Source organism: Staurois parvus, unplaced genomic scaffold, assembly GCF_062004578.1.
Source record: "Staurois parvus isolate SC_StPar_1 unplaced genomic scaffold, SC_StPar_1.0 ptg000205l, whole genome shotgun sequence".
NCBI classification, from domain to species: Eukaryota; Metazoa; Chordata; class Amphibia; order Anura; family Ranidae; genus Staurois; species Staurois parvus.
Window position 1 is genome coordinate 6,025,664 of NW_028318001.1, and position 18,771 is coordinate 6,044,434.

Here is an 18,771-nt window from a genome sequence, read left to right on the forward strand (position 1 = left end):
AGGCAACTCTTAAGGCATCCACATACCAGGACACTTTGGACAATTTCAACTTTGTGGGAACAGTTTGGGGATGGCCCCTTCCTGTTTCAACATGACTGTGCACTAGTGCACAAAGTAAGGTCCATAAAGGCATGGGTGAGCGAGTTTGGGGTGGAGGAACTTGACTGGCCTGCACAGAGTCCTGACCTCAACTCGATAGAGCACCTTTGGGCTGAAGACTGCGAGCCAGGCCTTCTCGTCCGACATTAGTGCCTGACCTCACAAATAAACTCCTGGAAAAACAGTCAAACATTCCCATAGACACTCCTAAGCCTTGTGGACAGCCTTCCCAGAAGATTTGAAGCTGTTATAGCTGCAAAGGGTGGGCCAACTCAATATTGAACCCTATGGACTAAGACTGGGATGCCATTAAAGTTCATGTATGTGTATACAGACAGGCGTCCTAATAATTTTGGCAATATAGTGTATATATATGCATACCCGCATGCCATATAAACACTTTATTTTTATATAGACTTTATTTATTTATATTTGAACATATCAAACATTGGACAAGATCAAGTATAACTGAGCTGCACGCCAAAGCACTGAGAACTGTATACAGCAACAAATTAGGAGTGAAAACAGAAATCTGATAACACTTCAAGACCACGTGTTAGTTCATAGCATTTACAATAGTTATAAAAAGTACATCAAATTACCTATATATTGATTTAACATTAAGGAATGTTTGTTTATTTTCAATGTTTATTCTATGTTATACTGTATGAATATATTTCATCTGAAATGTATTTTACATATTTGTACTGTACTTTTATATTACATTAGGCTTTATCAGGACCCTATTTGCACCACTGGAACCTATAGGTAGATGAACTGTGGTACCTTAAAGTGACTATCTGAAGGAACTGAAACCAGCAGCACCCTGTAAGAAGAAAAGGAACAGTTACCTTTCTGGTGGACAGTGTGCTAAAGCTTCACTCAGAACTATGACCACTAGCTCTATCCAAAACTTCTAGCTATGTCAGATAGATTGCCCCTCTTTGCATGCTTTTGGATCCATGCTTTGTGTCCTTTAAATTACCCCTACTGACTGTGTCCTCTAGTGACATAGGAGTTAGCAGGAGGAACCACAATATGCAAAGGTAGTCATGCTAGCCAGCACAACCAGAAGTGTTGGATACAGTAGTAGCTGTAGCCCTGTAACAATACAAAAACTGGTGTCACCACCCCCTGGATAGTTAAGTATTCAGTATCCTCTTTGCTGCATGCTGCTGGTCTGGGGCCTCTCAGTTAATAGCAAACTTGCTTTAAGCCCCAATTCATTTAAAATATGCAGCACTTTCACATTCAAAACTTCTAGCTCTACTCTGCTAGTCCTGCTACAGAGCAAAATATTGAAAGATCTGTAAATAACTCTATGTGGATTTTTCACTTATGATTTTTTTGCTGATGAGACAATAAAGTTTGATATACCCACTCTGTGGGTGATAATGACGTCTTAACATGTGCACTCAGGCCCAGATTAGTCATGCATGGTTGTGTGTCCAAGTTCAATTGACCTTTGGTGCACTGAAGTGCCTAAGACTATGTATCCATGACATATCTAACATCAGTTCAATAAAATCTGTGACTGAAAATATTACTACAGTTGGTTACACTGCAGATGTTATCTGTGTTAATCCTAGTTCATGAGTGGTACCACTTCCTTGTGGTGTATAAGAAGTCATTTCCACTGCTAGTCATACTGGCTTGTTAGTTCGGTCACCTTCCCTTCTGTAAGCCGGATCATGTACTGTGTTTCCAACTTTACTGTTTCCTTGGCGATCCAAGCGAAGTTTTGATGGAAAGCAGAAGTCTTTGAAACACCTTTTAAAATTTTCATCCAAGAATGCATACAAGATTGGATTTAAACTGCTATTAGTATAACCCAATGCAATGCAAAAATAGTAGATTGAGCTTACTGCTATGCCTTGTGGGACATCCACAAGGGTCTCAACGAGCACAAAAATATGAATGGGAGTCCAGCATATAATAAACACTGCAACAACAACAAGCACCAATCTTGTTATGCGTCGGAGATTTCTGTCTTTTTCACGAGATCCAGATAGGAGACGCACACTTTTCAGTCGTAGGATCATTAAAGTGTAGCAAATTGTTATAATAAATACAGGAATGACGAATGCAAAGATGAAAACACAAATTTTCATTACTGTGTCCCAATACCAGTAAGGAGATGGAAATTGCAGGGCACATTCTGTGACACCTAAAGCAAAAAAAAAGGAAAATTATTTATTTTCCAAAACAAAGCAAGTATATTTTCTTAACTGATTAAAATTTATGAGTTTGATTTTGTGAGCAGCTTTTGGGAAGAGGTTAAACTCATACAAGCTAAACAAGGCCAATATCTCTGGTAGATATAAACCTTTCCAAATCAAATTTCTTTTCTGAAGTTTGTATTATTTATAGTACTCAACTATCTGTTTTTTCATCAAGATGTCTACCTGGGTAAATTTTATAAATGTCCACCAATATCTGTGCAATATTTTTTTTCTACAAGGAAAACTTTTTATGTGTAAGGGATAAACAGTATCATATTCATATAAGCTGGAAGTTTAATCCTTTATCAAAGTTACAGCACACATTATTTTATGTGAAATAGTGCCAAGACATGCTTTGTTCCATGTAAAATCTAGACACCAGGTCCCTGCAATAGAAGACTCTGAATACCTACCCCACTGGTGTGCAGGATTTATTAACTCCTCTGTCTACTAGTGCTGCAGCCTTCCAGGAGTGTCTAATGTCCGTGACTCCTTTCTCCAAACCCTATGACACTAGAGGGTTCAGCTGTGATGTAGGGACCAGTGGGATGAAACACAGCACATGACAGGGGGTGCAGGCATTTGACATTACTGGTAGTGTTAAATGTAGAAGACTTTGCCAGAGGCTGCAATACTGGAAGACAGAGAAGTTAAACTATAATTATAAAAAAAAAAAAATCGTTATACTAAAATGGTCAATATTTTTATGATTGTATGAGATTGTATAGTATGTCCAGCCCTTTTAAGCCTTATTACATCAGTAAAAAGGAACACAGTACAAATTATATTGTGATTAATTTCTTTATTACTGGATCCTTACTACTGTTGCTAGCAGCGTAACAGAGTGCAAAGCTCGCAATGGCCATAAAAAGGAAATTCTACAAAAAAAAGGTATGTGTTAACAATAATGTAAAGTTCCACTAATAACACAATTTATCAATCAACCTTTTGTGGACACCAGAGGGCTATCTGCATTGTTTGGCTTAGCAGCCTTTTAAACATTTTCCATCAGCATTTGGTTTGGATAGCAGCTGTGTATTGTGACAAGTCTTCTGAATATATAACAAGCTGTAGCAATATTCTAGACATTTCCTTTCTAAAATACAAGTGATGCAGATGGCATACAGAGGATAATTATGAATTCTTTCTTTGTTCTTGTATTATGTACTTGTACACTCCATTCCAGTTACTTTGAGCCTTCAGTGTTACCTGAGTATGGTGGGCACTGTACTGCCTTCCTAGTCTAAGCATTGAAAGTGTGATCTCTGTAATCTATGAAGTTGTAGGGAGAAAACGTACAATCAAAGCAGTGTTGGCAGACAGTTGTCTTGATCATAATGACAACTTGAAGGCCATTGAGAAGTTTAATTAAATACTGTGCAGATCTTGACAACAGGGTGGAATTTATCAAAACGAGAGAAGACAGAACCTGAAGCCAATCTGCATGAGAGCCAATCAGCTTCTATCTTCAACTTGTACAGTTAAAAGAGAAATAGGGCTTTTTTTTCCTATATATTCTTGAGTTCTCCTCTCTGCTCTGAGCAGAGAGTGGGACTGTCAGTCACCGCTGTCTGCTCAGCCTCCCCATTGCTCAATGGAGCACTGGGCTCTGGAGGGGGGGGCTTGATCAGGCTCTCAGAACTTCACTGAGAGGCTGAGCCAGGTGCCATTCCAGGCTCTGAGGTGGATCCTAACTCAGCTGAGTGATATTAGCCGACAGTGGTAGTACAGCCAAAAAAGCTTTGACTGTACGTCTCCTTTAAAATCAAAGAAAGAAGCTGATTGGTTGTCATGCACACCTGCACCAGATTCTGGCTGCTCCAATTTCGATAAATTTCCCTCAATTAATTGAATTCCTAGACATGTCAAAAGATCCTAATGTGATCCACTCTAGCAAAATGCATGTGAATGGAAATGGAATGGCAGAGCTAACAAAAGAAAAGAAAATTGAAATATTGAGGAAGGTAGAGATACATTAACAATTGTAATTTCTTTGAAACTGTTGACTGTGGAAGAAATAGAAGACTTGGTGTTAATGACCTCCTTTTAAAAGGGAAGGCAGCAGCATGCATATGTCCTTCTTACCTGCCATTTAAGGAACATTATCTGGTAAAAGATGGAAGACTGTTAGGGCCATGCCAAAGATGAAAATTCCAGATTATGGCCTGAACCAGATCACTGATTTTGAAGGCTCATCCTCTTGTTTGGATAAAAGAAGCACAATTAAATTTTTTGGGTCTGAAGTAGAGTTGCACTGAATCTTCTTTAATTAATCTCAGAAGAATTATGTCACACACTTGTAGGTTAAGTTTGGTAGTTCTCCATTTGTTACAACCTTGTTAGTTGCAAAGGTGCTACTTCTTCTAATTACCCTAGAACACATTGGTGTTGAGCCCGATTTTTTTGTTGTTTATGAGCATTGAGGCAGATAATTTCTTCAGGAGAAGTAGCAGGTATATCAGGTACCTGGTGATGGAAGCAAATGGAGAGGGCTTCCCTTGCGGCTAAGTTCCAGACTCCCCTGAGAGTGGGACAGCGGGAGTCAGGCCCAAAGTGGCGCAGGTCGCCTGTAGGAGAGCTTATTGGTGGTCCACCCAGGAGCACAGCTGATGCACAGAGATGAGGTCTGCAGACAGATGGTGCCTGTGCAAGGTATTCAAGACCTTCCAGGAATAGAGGATTACTGGATAGCCGGTTCAAGCCAAGGTGAGGTACCAGGTGGGAATCAGAGCAGACGTAGTCAGATGGAATAGCCGAGGTCAAACACAGAGGAGCTAGAGAGAGAGTTTCCATTAGCCAAGCCAAGGTCAGATCAGGGGTTAAGCAGAGTAGACAGCTCCAAGAGCAAGCCAAGTCGGTATCAGGAAGTCGCAGGTCCCAATAACATAGGAAACAGGAACAAGGTACGGGCAGCTAGAGATCATCCAGCAACTTGAGGGAGTGAAGAGCCTCCTTATAAAGGCCGTTTGGTGCCAAAACTGGGCCTGATGTGTGTATTTCTGCAGCCATGCAGGGTACTGGCGGAAATGCCCGGTCTTCCAGGACCTCCGCCGTGGACAGAACCCTGACAAGGTATCCCAATTTTCTTGGAGAGGAGAGTGGCTGGAGTGAGCAGCTCTGGAGACCCTTGATTCATGGACACTAAACCAGTGGTCTAGCACCTTTGCATGAACGTTGACTAAGATTTCTTGGATGAACTCGGAAGATTTGAGGTCAAGCAGTATATAATCCAAGATTTCTCTTGCAATCCCAATCATGTGTTTCCAAGAACCTCCCATATGTTAGGGATGAGGTTGGTTTGATTTCCATTTATACTTACTATTCAAAAAAAATGTCCACCATTTCTGCTCCTGTAAATTTAGTCCTGTAGTCAGGTATCAGTAACTTTATAGTTCCTTGTACAGAGACAAATCTTCAGAAGGCATTAATGAAGCAAGAAGAGACCACTGACTCTATCACTTCTATGTGCAGTATACAAATGCTTGTGCAAATGAGCAGCATAACCCAATGTTTATTATAAGCGACTCGAGCCCTGCATGTACAGAGTAGGGGCCCAAAACACCCACACTAATATAGAAAAGGGTAACTTGGTCAATCTGTTGACCGGAAGATTTGACATCCATTGTTGTTGGTGTATTACACTCAATTTTTTATATTACACACATTTGTGGAGATTGGAGGATGTTCATCTTTTTGATCCCAGTGATCCAGAAACCTACAGGCCCCGAACATAAGTGTTTTGTTATTGTCTTGTATAATGCAATGTTGTATACCTTTGCTACATAGTCTTTCCTTCACACTGCAGTGATATGGACATTGTTTGAAACAACTATCGCATCCATTGGACAGGATGTGTGTCTTGAAGAAAGAAACCACTGTAGATCTTCTGATTTTACACAGACAGACATTACCTATACTGACCCAGGAATTGGACATATAGTGCATCATGAGGTTTTTGATTTGTTGATGATTCTTGTAAATCTTAATACATCTCTGCTAAGTATGTGGTCAGCTACAGCTCCCAAGTGAGAGTGATGAGAGCCAGATGCAGGAGTAGGGATCTCCTCCCTGTTGTTCAGAATTAGGTTATACTCGATGAGAATGGGCAATGGTATTTCTAACCTGCCATTCAAAGGAGATACATGACCACCTGCTCTCCTAATAGAGAATTCCATAGTTCCAGTAAAGGTGCCCAAAGTGTAAGTAGGGCATTTCTTGTTTTGCATTAAAGGTCATAAAATGTTAATCTTGAGGGGGATTGTTTACTGTGATCATCTAGAATAGTATAGTCTTATGACTGTTGAACCATGCATATTTTGGTACAAGATTTTGCAATTTTCAGCACATTTGGAGCATGCTGGTATAGGAAGTGCTGTTTGATATGTACTCTTTCTGCTTTGCGCTGCCATGGGAGTGTCATCCCTATGGATGAGTGGAACTGTGTTGAACTGGATGAAGCGTCTGTAAATGATCATCACTGTTGCATTCTATGCACTTAATAGTAGCATTGTAGTTTTTAGCACAGAGTTTTGTGGAGTCAAAGCATATTTTTACAGTTCCTTATGATCCTTCAGGTGTTTCTTTCTGAAGCCAAAACAAACCTTGGTGATATGGTTCTCAATTTTCTTGCTTCAAACAGCCTATTTAGAGGCTGTGGTAGGTGCAAGTAGAACACCAGTCCTTTTCACTGACACTAAACCCTTACTCTCTATTTCTGGGACGTGTGAGCTTGCAAGCTTTGAACAAGGTGGACCAAGAGGGTAGATTCACTACTGGACAAACTTGGGTCATTCTTAGGGGTTTATTTACTAAAGCTGGAGAGTGCAAAATCAGACTCCCTTCTGGATAGAAACCAATCAGCTTCTAACCTCAGCTTGTTCAATGAAGCTTTGGCAATGAAACATGGAAGCTGATTGGTTTCTATGCAGAAGTGAGTCTGATTTTGCACTCTCCAGCTTTAGTAAATAAACCCCTTAGTGTCTGCAATTCTCCTGATGAACATACAGAAAAAGTAAAAAGGAGGCAAGAAAACTTAATTTTCCTCTTTGTACTTTTTTCCCTGAGTACAAACAAGTAGCTTGAAAACTATTTGGTTGACCCCATGGGCTGTGTCCAGGTAAGTGAGGCTGGATAGGTGGCTGTCAGTCTTGACTAGTTGAAGCTCCAAGAGAAGGTGACTGAGCTTTAGATTGTCCTTGCCAGTTATTATTGGAAAGCTTTGAAACCTTCTGAGTAAAGCATCGTCATTGGCTTCTTTCCTGCTAAAGCTAAGTTTAAGCCTGTGTCAAGCAATGTTAAGGTTTGTTAGTGTAAATTGCTTTGTATCTCTTGAAATGTTTAGCAAATTGAGTATCTAGCAATCTCATAAGCAGATCTTCAGGTTTGTCATCAAACCTAGTGAGGCCTATCTTAGTAAGTCTACATTAACCATGTATTTAGCAAACAGTGAAATATGTGTGTTTTCAAGCCTTGGATGTACAGCTGAAAGTGGAACAAAATTAGTTCATTGGCTTGTTGAATTACAACTGTGTAGCAGAGTGTTTTATAGGAAGAAACTGACTAGTATCATAGAAAAGCAGATTGTCCAGTATCTGCATACAAGTGTTCACAGCTTGCTGAGGCCTTGTGTTCTTAAGCTTAGGTAGGCAGATTGTCTAAAGAGGTGGTAGATGCAATTTGCAGATCTTGGCTTAGTGATGGAACTGCATTAACTTAGAGCTGAAGCTCTGGAGGGGAATCTAATAGGTTTGTTTCTTTACATTGGGGGTGGCAAGCTATCAATCGCGATCTACTGGTCGACCGCGGAGAGCCGATAGGTAGATCATGAACACAGCTCTGCCTTCCCCCAGCCTTCATCATTCTCATGTTCACTGCAGAGCGGAGAACAGGAGGCAGCATAGTGCTGGATAGAGTGGGGGGGGGCAGGGGTTGCCTCCATTAACCTTTCGTGTTAACCATCAGGTGATTGGTTGCTAGGTGGTCCTTTCTGTACTAATGTAATAGGTAGAGTTAGTGCCCATACTTATATCAGGTTGGGAGGAGCCAAGGGCAGACAGGGGATTGGAGCCAGCCACCCCACACCTATGCAGATTTAGTCAGAACAGCTAAAGCCCTGCATAGGGCAGAAAGACATGGTAAGATAATCCTATACCCAAAAGAGACAACTGTAGTCACCTACAGCTGCAAGAAAAAGTATGTGAACCCCTTGGGATTACATGGAGTTTTGCATAAATTGGGCATAAAATGTGCTCTGAACGTCATCTAAGTCACAACAATAGAAGAACACAGTCTGCTGAACATAATACTACACAAACATTAGATGTTGCCATGGTTTAATTGCACATAACATGTAAACATTCACAGTGCAGGGAGGAAAAAGTATGTGAACCTTTGGACTTAATAACTGGTTGACCCTCCTTTGGCAGCAATAACCTCAACCAAACGTTTCCTGTAGTTGCAGATAAGATCTGCACAACGATCTGGAGTAATTTTGGACCACTCCTCTTCACAAAACTGTTTCATTGTAGCAATATTCTTGGGATGTCTGGTGTGAATCGCTCTCTTAAGGTCATGCCACAGCATTTCAATTGGGTTGAGGTCAGGACTCTGACTGGGCCACTCCAGAAGGCGTATTCTGTGCTGTTACAGCCATTGTTTTGTTGAATTACTTGTATGCTTTGGGTCATTGTCCTGTTGCATCACCCATCCTCTGCGCAGCTTCAGTTGGCGGACAGATGGTCGTACATTTTCCTGCAAAATGTCTTTATAAACTCTGGAATTCATTTTCCCATCAATGACAACAATCCGTCAAGGCCCTGAAACAGCAAAGCAGCCCCAAACCATGATGCTCCCTCCGCCATGTTTTACAGTGGGGATGAGGTTTTGATGTTGGTGTGCTGTGCCTTTTTTTCTCCACACATAGTGTTGTGTGTTCTTCCCAAACAACTCAATCTTGGTTTTATCTGTCCACAGTATATTTTGCCAGTAGTGCTGTGAAACATCCAGGTGCTCTTTTGCAAACTTCAAACGTGCTGCAATATTCTTTTTGGACAGCAATGGCTTCCTCCGTGGTGTCCTCCCATGTACTCCATTCTTGTTTAATGTTTTCCTTATTGTAGATGTGTCAACAAAAATGTTAGCATGTGCCAGAGATTTCTGTAGGTCTTTAGCTGACAGTCTGGGATTCTTCTTTACCTCATGCAGCATTCTGCGCTGTGCTCTTGCAGTCATTTTTACAGGACGACCACGCCTAGGGAGAGTAGCAACAGTGCTAAACTTTCTCCATTTGTAGACAGTCTGTCTTACCGTGGACACATGAACATCGAGGCTTTTGGAGATACTTTTGTAACCCTTTCCAGCTTCATGCAAGTCAACAATTTTTGATCGTAGGTCTTCTGAGAGCTCTTTTCTGCGAGGCATGGTTCACATCAGACAGTGCTTCTTGAAACCAGTAAACCCAAAACAGGTGTGTGTTTATTAAGGGCAGGACAGCTGTCAGCAACACATCCAATATCATCAGACTGATTAGAGTCAAGGTTGGCTCACTTCTGGCTCCAATTAGCTCTGGGAGAAGTCATTAAGCTAGGGCCTCACATACTTTTTCCTCCCTGCACTGTGAATGTTTACATGTTATGTGCAATTAAACCATGGCAACATCTAATATTTGTGTAGTATTATGTTTAGCAGACTGTGTTCTTCTATTGTTGTGACTTAGATGACGTTCAGAGCACATTTTATGCCCAATTCATGCAAAACTCCACATAATCCCAAGGAGTTCACATACTTTTTCTTGCAACTGTATGTCTTTATGGCTGGTGGAGGCTAAGAGCTACAGGAACTAGAGGAGCAGCTGCAGCAGTCCTGTCTCTGGTATGACATTCAGGGAATCATTAGCTAGATGCATAAAGCCTAATGGTAAGTCAGAGCCCACTGAGCGAGTACTAATGACCCTGATATGCTGTAATGTGCAATGTGCTGCTTTCACATAATGACTGCTATTGTACTTCCACTGTATGTGATTGGCTAAGAATGCCAAGTGACCCTGGATAACATGTCAGTGTGATCTAATGTGAACTATCACTGTCCATATTTAGGAACATCAGTAAAGTGCAGAAATTAAAATGTTTGTATGGACATTTCTTTCTTATGAAAATAAACGCTAATGGCTGGGAATGTCATGGGAAGGCCTTTGGCAAGGAATGGAGCACAATATGGTGAAGGCTTACATATTAGCAGTAGTGGGCCCCTGTGCTATCCATGAAGAAACATGGTGGGAGCTTGGGGATATGACAACAACAGCTAGCCAGTCACAAGCTCCCTTACACACATGCTCTCCCAATGTAAAGTACAAATAGCCATGCTTACGCACTTTGCCCAGGCATGGTCTACTGTTGTCAGGAAACAAACACTGAATAATGCCAATCATTGCTGAAGTGTTTACAATTAGACAAGAAAGGACTACAAAGAGGCTGCAGGATATCAGCGGTGCTGATATGCAACAAAGAATGTGAGAAAGATGAAAATGGGATCTTATTTAAAATAATGTCAATTAATTATTAACCTCCCTTGAGGTAATCCCGAGTGCAGGTCAGGGTAAAGTTTCAGCACCACAAGCGGGAACCCTGAGCTACACTCGGGAATACCTTGCAGCGTTGCTCCGGGATCTCTTCTTCGCTTACCTTGTCCTGCGATCCCGCGATGTCCCCCCTGCAGTGTCCCTGGCAATATCCTCCGGCTGATGCCGGCATCTGTCTTCTGGGTTCCGTTCCCTGCAACGTCAGGACATACGGGAGACGGAACTGACGGGAAATTTGAAAGTTGTAAAAGTGACATTAACTAAATTCACTAAAATCACATAGCAAAACATTACTGTATCAAACCATTTCACATATGTTTTGTTCCTAGTGCTTTGTCCTGTGCCCTGCCTGCATTTTTACTGTTCTTTCTGCCTGGAAACTGAGAAATGTCCATGGCGTCCAAAAAGCGTCCCTTTAGGTCAAAAGCGGTTTTAGACCAGCTAGAGAACAGCGATAGTTAATTAGAATCACTTGCAGAATTGAGTGATAATGATTCGTGGGAAAATTCGTCATCAGACACTGAAAACAATTTTGCGACTTTGCTCAGTGATGTGCGAACTTGGCTCTCAATTTCAAATTTCAGTGTTTTTGGTTTGATTATATTATTGAATTACATTTATTATTATATTTTTTTTATGATTATTTATTCAATTATAATTTATGATTTCGTGTTTCAAATTTTAACATACCCGGGATGTTTACTAGACTCTTGTTCAGACAGATTTCAGTGAGTTATTCCTAAAAATTACAGGCCTACAATAAAAAAAATATATATTTCCATGCAAAAAAATGTACCGCTTTCAGTACAGAAATATGGACATAATCAGACCGCTAGGGAGGCTACATATGATGGTTTAGCAAAATAGATACCATTTAGTTACGATATGCGTTTACTTTAATTTATATTCAAAACTCACTCTAAGCCTAAACATGGAAATGTAGAAGAGTGATGGCAGAAAAAAGACCAATTGATCCACCAAGGTTTGTTGATCTTCCTTAGAGGCCAGAACATCACACTGTCTACTAAAATGTCTCAGCAATCAGTAATGGCGTTCCAAATAAATAGTGGTTTTAGGGTTGTGCCTAACTCTGGAGTTGGGGTTTATCTCTGAAGTTAAGCCTCTAACGACAGAGCTTGCCAAAGAGCTACCCAGGGGCACAGAAGAGGGTTGTCAGATTATTGAGGGTGATGTCTGTCACCTTGTGAGTGTCTGCAGTTAGGTAAGATTAAAGTTCTACAATGTACTGTACAGCACATGCAAAGATATTTTGATATGTTATCTACAACTACCAATTAGAATCCAGCTGTAATTTTCATAGTTCATCATGCAAATGAGAGAAAATTTCTGATTTGTCATTCTATTTATTTATATTCTTTTGCTTCATTTTTGCCTAAACACCATCAAAAAACATGCTTATCTTTCATAGAAACATCTTACTTACATTTGTGATAACAGTTTTATCATTGATTTAAATGCATTAATGGTTGTGTGATTGTGAAAGGTAATCAATAACCTGCGCATTCTAGTGAAAAGCCCATACATCCTGTTACAGATCGCACAACAGATACAGTCTATTGAATTTAGAAGACATTTTCTACTTGAGTATAATACAATGCTTGTCGTACAGAAGAGTGATTATGCATACTATATTCACCTTGGTTACTGTCATAACCAAGGACATATTTATAGTTAGAGCATTTATTGAGTTTTCAAGGTCTGAGTTCATGTTGGAAATAAAATAGTACTTCTAATTCCTGGAATGCTATGAAATAGCTATTCAGTGTGAAGGACAGCAATCAGTTGAAACTGCTGGTTTGTAGCAAAATCCTTTAGCTAACCTGTTTACTTCTTGAGGAGCATGAATTCAATTTGAGAAATTATAACAATCAGAAAGTTAAACCTTATGCAGGTCTTATTTATAGGAATTGATGTGCAGCAATATTATTGCAATAGTAGGCTTTCTTTTAAATAATGAATGGGCCTATTCAATAAATCCTTGAGAAATCCACAATAATGTCACTGTGAGCCACTGTTGAACCCCGAATTCATGAAAAACAATGTTTTTACTGTATCAGCTTGTATTCAGAGACTCTCTTACCATTAACACTTAGTGAATAGGGTTATTGTCAAAGCTTAATTGAACAAGTGAAGTTATAAGATGATTGGCTACCATGCACAGCTGCACTAGATTCTGAGTGCTCCAGTTTTGGTAAATCTATCCCAGTAGACATTTGAAAGCTCACCACCACCCACTTATACTCACCTCCACTGTGCTCCACCAGAGCACTGCATTCTGTGTAGAGGTTCTTAACCTCTTCACGCCGGCAGAACGCAAATGTCTGGCCTCCCGGCATCTGGGCCTAGACGCCGAGCGGCCGCACATTTGCTTTCTATTAAAAAAGAACATATGTGCTGAGAGCGCGGGCCCTGCACGCTCCCAGCGCACATGTCCGGTACTCATGGAAAGGTCCCAGTCTCTTCTTTCGATCGGGACCTTTCCCCATCATGTGATCGCCATGACGGCGTGTCACGGTGGTCACATGACCCAAAACCCCGCCCCATCTCCCAGCTTCTGAAACCCTCCCGGCACGAAGGGGTTAAGTAGAAGCACGTGGTATTTCACAAGGTCTCTTACAAAGCGACAGAACAGCAAAGAAGGGGTGGTGGTGGTGGTCTGGGGAGCTTTAAAAATACTTTCAGTCTGAATGCGTGATTGACTTTTTTCTTACTTTTTGCTTCTTTTTATATCTAGGTATTGTTTAAAGGGTCTGCTATTTGTTTAAGTAAAAAATTAGTAATATTAATATTCCAGTATTTCTATTAAAACTAGGTAAAATGCTTTTGTTAATAAGTAACAACATGCTACCAATAAATCATATTTTTATAAGGGACATATTACTGCCTTAAAAACAAATATAAAATATGGCTTGAGTAAGATTGAATAAGATACTTTAAAATTTATGGAGATTACCGCAGTATCAGTGCACATGCAACAACAAAGTTGAGTATCTTCCATGGTACTTTTTAAAATTTGAACTAATAGTTTATTGTTCAGGATAATCTTTCTCTAGATCCTAGACCAGTAAGTTTTGCTAAATCTCTGTGTACCAGTACTGTTTGGACCTCTAAGGAGGGAGTAGCCTCCGTGCAAGTTTATCCTGAAAAAAATACTTTTAGTGCCAATTTAAAAATTTTAATGGACTTGACTGCCATTCCCATGATTCACTCACCTCTGATTTATTGTTCAGTGCTTAGTCTGAAAGTGGAAGGGCGACTTAGGAAGCCCTAGGGGTTATACTAAGAGCTTAAATGCAACTGTGTCATCTTAAGTGTGTTGTGTGCAAGAGCAACATAAATATAGTTAAATTCTGCTTACAAAGAGTGTGGTTGCTGTCCAGACACTTTTACATAGTAACAGCCCTTTTTTTTCCAATGATGCATTCTGTGATTCCAGCTTTCTGTTCTTGAATGACAACCCTCATCTATTACCTTACAACACAAAAGTGGCATTGTCACCCTTCTGTGTGCACCCCTGCTGTGAGACTACAAGCTGTTGGAAGGCTCCGCATTCTTGCATTCATTTCCCTGAAATAATGTCATCCTCCCTGTAAATTATTTCCATGACAATTATTATTATACAGTGTTTATATAGCGCCAAAGGGTTTGCTCAGCGCTGTACAATAGCGAGGGGGACAGAACAAGAGACAATACAGTAATACAATACACGAGGGGTTCAAAAGCCCTGCTCTTTCGAGCTTACAATCTAGGTGGGAGGGGATAGTGGTACAGGAGGAAGTGGCTGTGGGGGATGGAGTGGTGGGAGGAGTGGAGGAGATCGGTTGTTAGGTGAGGGTGGGGTAGGCTTCCCTGAAGAGGTGGGTTTTCAGGGTGCGCCTGAAGGTGAGGAGGGTAGGTGACAGTCTGATGGATTGTGGTAGGGAGTTCCAGAGGATGGGGGAAGTCCTGGAGAAGTCCTGCAGTCGGGCGTGGGAGGAGGAGACCAGGTAGCTAGAGAGTAGGAGGTCCTGTGAGGAGCGAAAGGGCACGGGTAGGGTGGTATTTGGGTATCAGGTCAGTTAGGTAGTTTGGGGCGGCGTTGTGAATGGCTTTGTAGGTCAGAGTTAGTAATTTGAATTTGATGCGCTGTGCAATCGGGAGCCAGTGAAGGGATTGGCAGAGGGGGGTGGCAGATGTGGAGCGGTTGGTGAGGTGGATGAGTCTAGCCACTGAGTTCAGGATAGACTGGAGTTGGGATAGCGTTTGTTTGGGTAGGCAAGTGAGAAGGGAGTTGCAGTAGTCCAGGCGTGACATGATGAGGGAGTGTACGAGTTGTTTAGTAGTGTCTGGGGTGAGGAATATACGTATCTTGGAGATGTTGCGGAGGTGGAGCCTGCATGACTTTGATAGTGATTGGACATGAGGTTGGAAGGAAAGGTTTGAGTCCAGGGTGACACCCAGGACTTTGACGTGTGGGGTGGGATTGATGGTGGCGTTGCTAGTCGTGATGGAGAGGATGGGGGGGGGCGTGGGCTGGGGGGAAGACCAGGAGCTCGGTTTTGGACAGGTTTAACTTGAGGAAATGGAGCGACATCCAGTCTGCCGTTCAGGAGGTGGGCGATGCGGGCGGAGAGTGAGGGGGTAAGGTAAATTTGTGTGTCGTCGGCATTGAGGTGATAGTTGAAGCCGTGGGAGTGCATCAGTTTTCCAAGGGAGGAGGTGTAGATGGAGAAGAGGAGGGGTCCGAGAACAGAGCCTTGGGGGACTCCAACAGAGAGGAGGAGGTGGCAGTGCTGTAGGCAACGCTGAAGGAGCTATGGGATAGGTAGGAGGAGAACCAGGAGAGAGCAGCGTCCCTGATGCCAAAGCAGTGCAGTTTGGTAAGGAGGAGGGGGTGGTCGACTGTGTCGAAAGCCGCGGAGAGGTCGAGGAGCAGGAGGATGGAGTAGTGGCCATTAGCTTTAGCGGTTAGCAGGTCGTTAGTGATTTTAAGTAGGGCGGTTTCGGTGGAGTGTAGGGGATGGAAGCCAGACTGTAGTGGATCAAGGTGGTTGTTATCAGTGAGGTGGGCGCTTAGACGATTGTAGGCTAGGCGCTCAAGGAGCTTGAAAGTGAGTGGTAGCAGGGAGATGGGTCTAATGTTGTTTAGGTCAGTGGGGTCAAGGGAGGGTTTTTTGAGTATGGGGGTGATGTGTGCGTGCTTTAGGGGGGAGGGGAATGTGCCAGTAGAGAGGGAGAGATTGAAGATGTGGGTGGGGGAGCAAATGATGGAGGAGGGGAGTGACTGGAGGAGTTGTGAGGGGATAGGTCCAGGGGGCAAGTGGTGAGGCGGGCTTCAGTGAAGACCTTAGTGACCTCCTCAGTGGTAGCAGGGCTGTAGGAGCGGAGCGTTGGGGAGGTGATAGTGTGCGGGGCGTTAGGTATGGTGGGGGGCAGTGCGGTTACGAGGTCAGAGGAGGGGAGAGTTTAGGGGGTGATGGAGGGAGGGGGGCTAGGTGGAGAGGAAAATTGTGAGTTGACAATGTCCTTACGGATTGCGTCAATCTTGTTTTGGAAATGATTGGCAATCTCGTGGGCGGTGAGTGAGGTACTGAATGGAGGTGAGGGGGGGGAGAGAGCAGGGATTTGAAAGTGGAGAAGAACCGGCGAGGACAGGGCTTCCTAAGTCACCCTTCCACTTCCAGACTAAGCACTGAACAATAAATCAGAGGTGAGTGAATCATGGGAATGGCAGACAACAGCAACACTTCCTGTCCAATGATTCAGCATAGTATATATATATGCATTTCTCAGTGCTGTGAGCCAAGGGGACAGAGTACAGATGTAAGCCAATCCTTGCTTTTCACCTGCTGCAGTAGAAAACAACACATATACTATATATATATATATATATATATATATATATATATATATATATATGGTAAAAAAAAACCCAACAGCTATCCAGCCTGTCCTGGGAGTGGTACACCAGCTCATGCCCTACCCCGTACACAACATATAACAGGTGGAAGTGCATTCAAAAGTAACTCCAAAAAAACCCAAGGAAGAAATGGATACAGCACTTCAATGGCTAATGAACAGGATATATTTATTGGACATAACAAAAAACATAATAGTGCACATCCCATACATGCCCTCCCCCCCACCGCTCACCCCCACCCAAAACCGGCCCCCATCCCCAATGGATATACACACTCTTCCACTGGTCTTCCTCTTCAGGCTTATGTCTGTCTCCTGCAGACTCTTTCAAAAACATGGCTCTCGCACACAGCTGGCCACTAGCACATAGCTAGTCTCTAGCAGCCCCTTGCTGCTATTGGCTTCCACCTCTCCTTGGTGGAGCCCTCCGTACTCCTGTCTTCCAGGTGGAGCCCAGAACCCTGGTCCTGACTCTATGAAAAGTCTTGCACACACCTGTGCAATCAGTCTCCTGGCCATTCCCAAAACCTGGTCCCAGGATTGAAGATTTCATCCCTCCCAGATCTCTTTGAAATGCCACTTTCCTCCGTATCAAACACTTACCCTGAAGCCCCTCAACCTGCCTTGTTGAGAATCCTGGGTGACAGATTGCCACACTGTCACAATATATATGGGTCTTAAAGTCCAAGAGCAAGCAGCTACATTACTAGAAGTGATAAAATTCTGCACATTCTTGGAACCCTTTGCCCTTGTTCAGACATAGGACCACATCAAAAACGGTATTGCAATATGTATTTTTTATTTATTTTATATATTGGTTTAAGATTTCCTTAAGTTTGCATCCACATTTTAAACTTCTTCCCACAATATGTTTAATAATGTTCCCCAACATGATGTTCTCTGAAATAAATATGGTAATAAGCACCCTCCCTTTGAAAACTGGCAGCTGACATGTTGTTAAAGTGGAGCTTTACCCAAAAGGGGAAGTTCTCCCCATTAACCTTTGGGGGGCAAGTACCCGAAATTTGACAGGTGCTCGCTCCCACTTTTGGTCCGATCACCTAGGCGATCGGAAACGGAAGGTGTCCTCCCTCCTTCCCTCCCTGTAGTCTTTTGGGACATGTGACAGGCCCCAGAAGACTACAGGACCATTCACGAAGTGCAGTGCTACTCGCGCATGCACAGTGGGTACCCACCTGTGAAGCCGCAAGCTATCACAGCTGGGTGCCTACAGTGAAGATGGCGGCCTCCTGGAATACAGGACAACTGGTGAAACGAGCTGTTGGGGGACACACCACGGGACCGAGGGACAGGTAAGTGGCTGTTTTTTAAAAGTCAGCAGCTACAGTTTTTGTAGCTGCTGACTTTTTTTTTTTGATAGGTCGAGTGGAACTCCGCTTTAAGCTACTGGCTCTCAATCTCAGCCTGCAGCTCAGTAGGATGGGATTGACAGGTCAGGTACCAACTGAAGATTGGAGATTAATCATAATGATTCCCAGTGTCTGCAAAGGCTTCAGGTTGGAAAGGGTTCTGCAGTGCCAATTGTTTTAATAATGTAATCGTCATATACAGTCAGGTCCATAAATATTGGGACATCAACACAATTCTAACATTTGTGGCTCTATACACCACCACAATGGATTTGAAATGAAACAAACAAGATGTGCTTTAACTGCAGACTGTCAGCTTTAATTTGAGCGTATTTACATCCAAATCAGGTGAACGGTGTAGGAATTACAACAGTTTGCATATGTGCCTCCCACTTGTTAAGGGATCAAAAGTAATGGGACAATTGGCTTCTCAGCTGTTCCATGGCCAGGTGTGTGTTATTACCTCATTATCCCAATTACAATGAGCAGATAAAAGTTCCAGAGTTCATTTCAAGTGTGCTATTTGCATTTGGAATCTGTTGCTGTCAACTCTCAAGATGAGATCCAAAGAGCTGTCACTATCAGT

General features: G+C 42.4%; 1 protein-coding gene across 1 annotated transcript in view; it reads right to left on the minus strand.

Moving 5' to 3' along the window:
* Nucleotides 1-494: 494 nt before the first annotated feature.
* OPRK1 (opioid receptor kappa 1) overlaps nucleotides 495-18,771 on the minus strand; it is an 88,105-nt gene continuing 69,828 nt past the window's right edge. Inside the window, exon 4 of the mRNA XM_089678429.1 lies at nucleotides 495-2,266. Within this exon, the coding sequence (XP_089534555.1) occupies nucleotides 1,743-2,266 (524 nt within the window). The 3' untranslated portion in view covers nucleotides 495-1,742. The remainder of the gene's footprint in view (nucleotides 2,267-18,771) is intronic.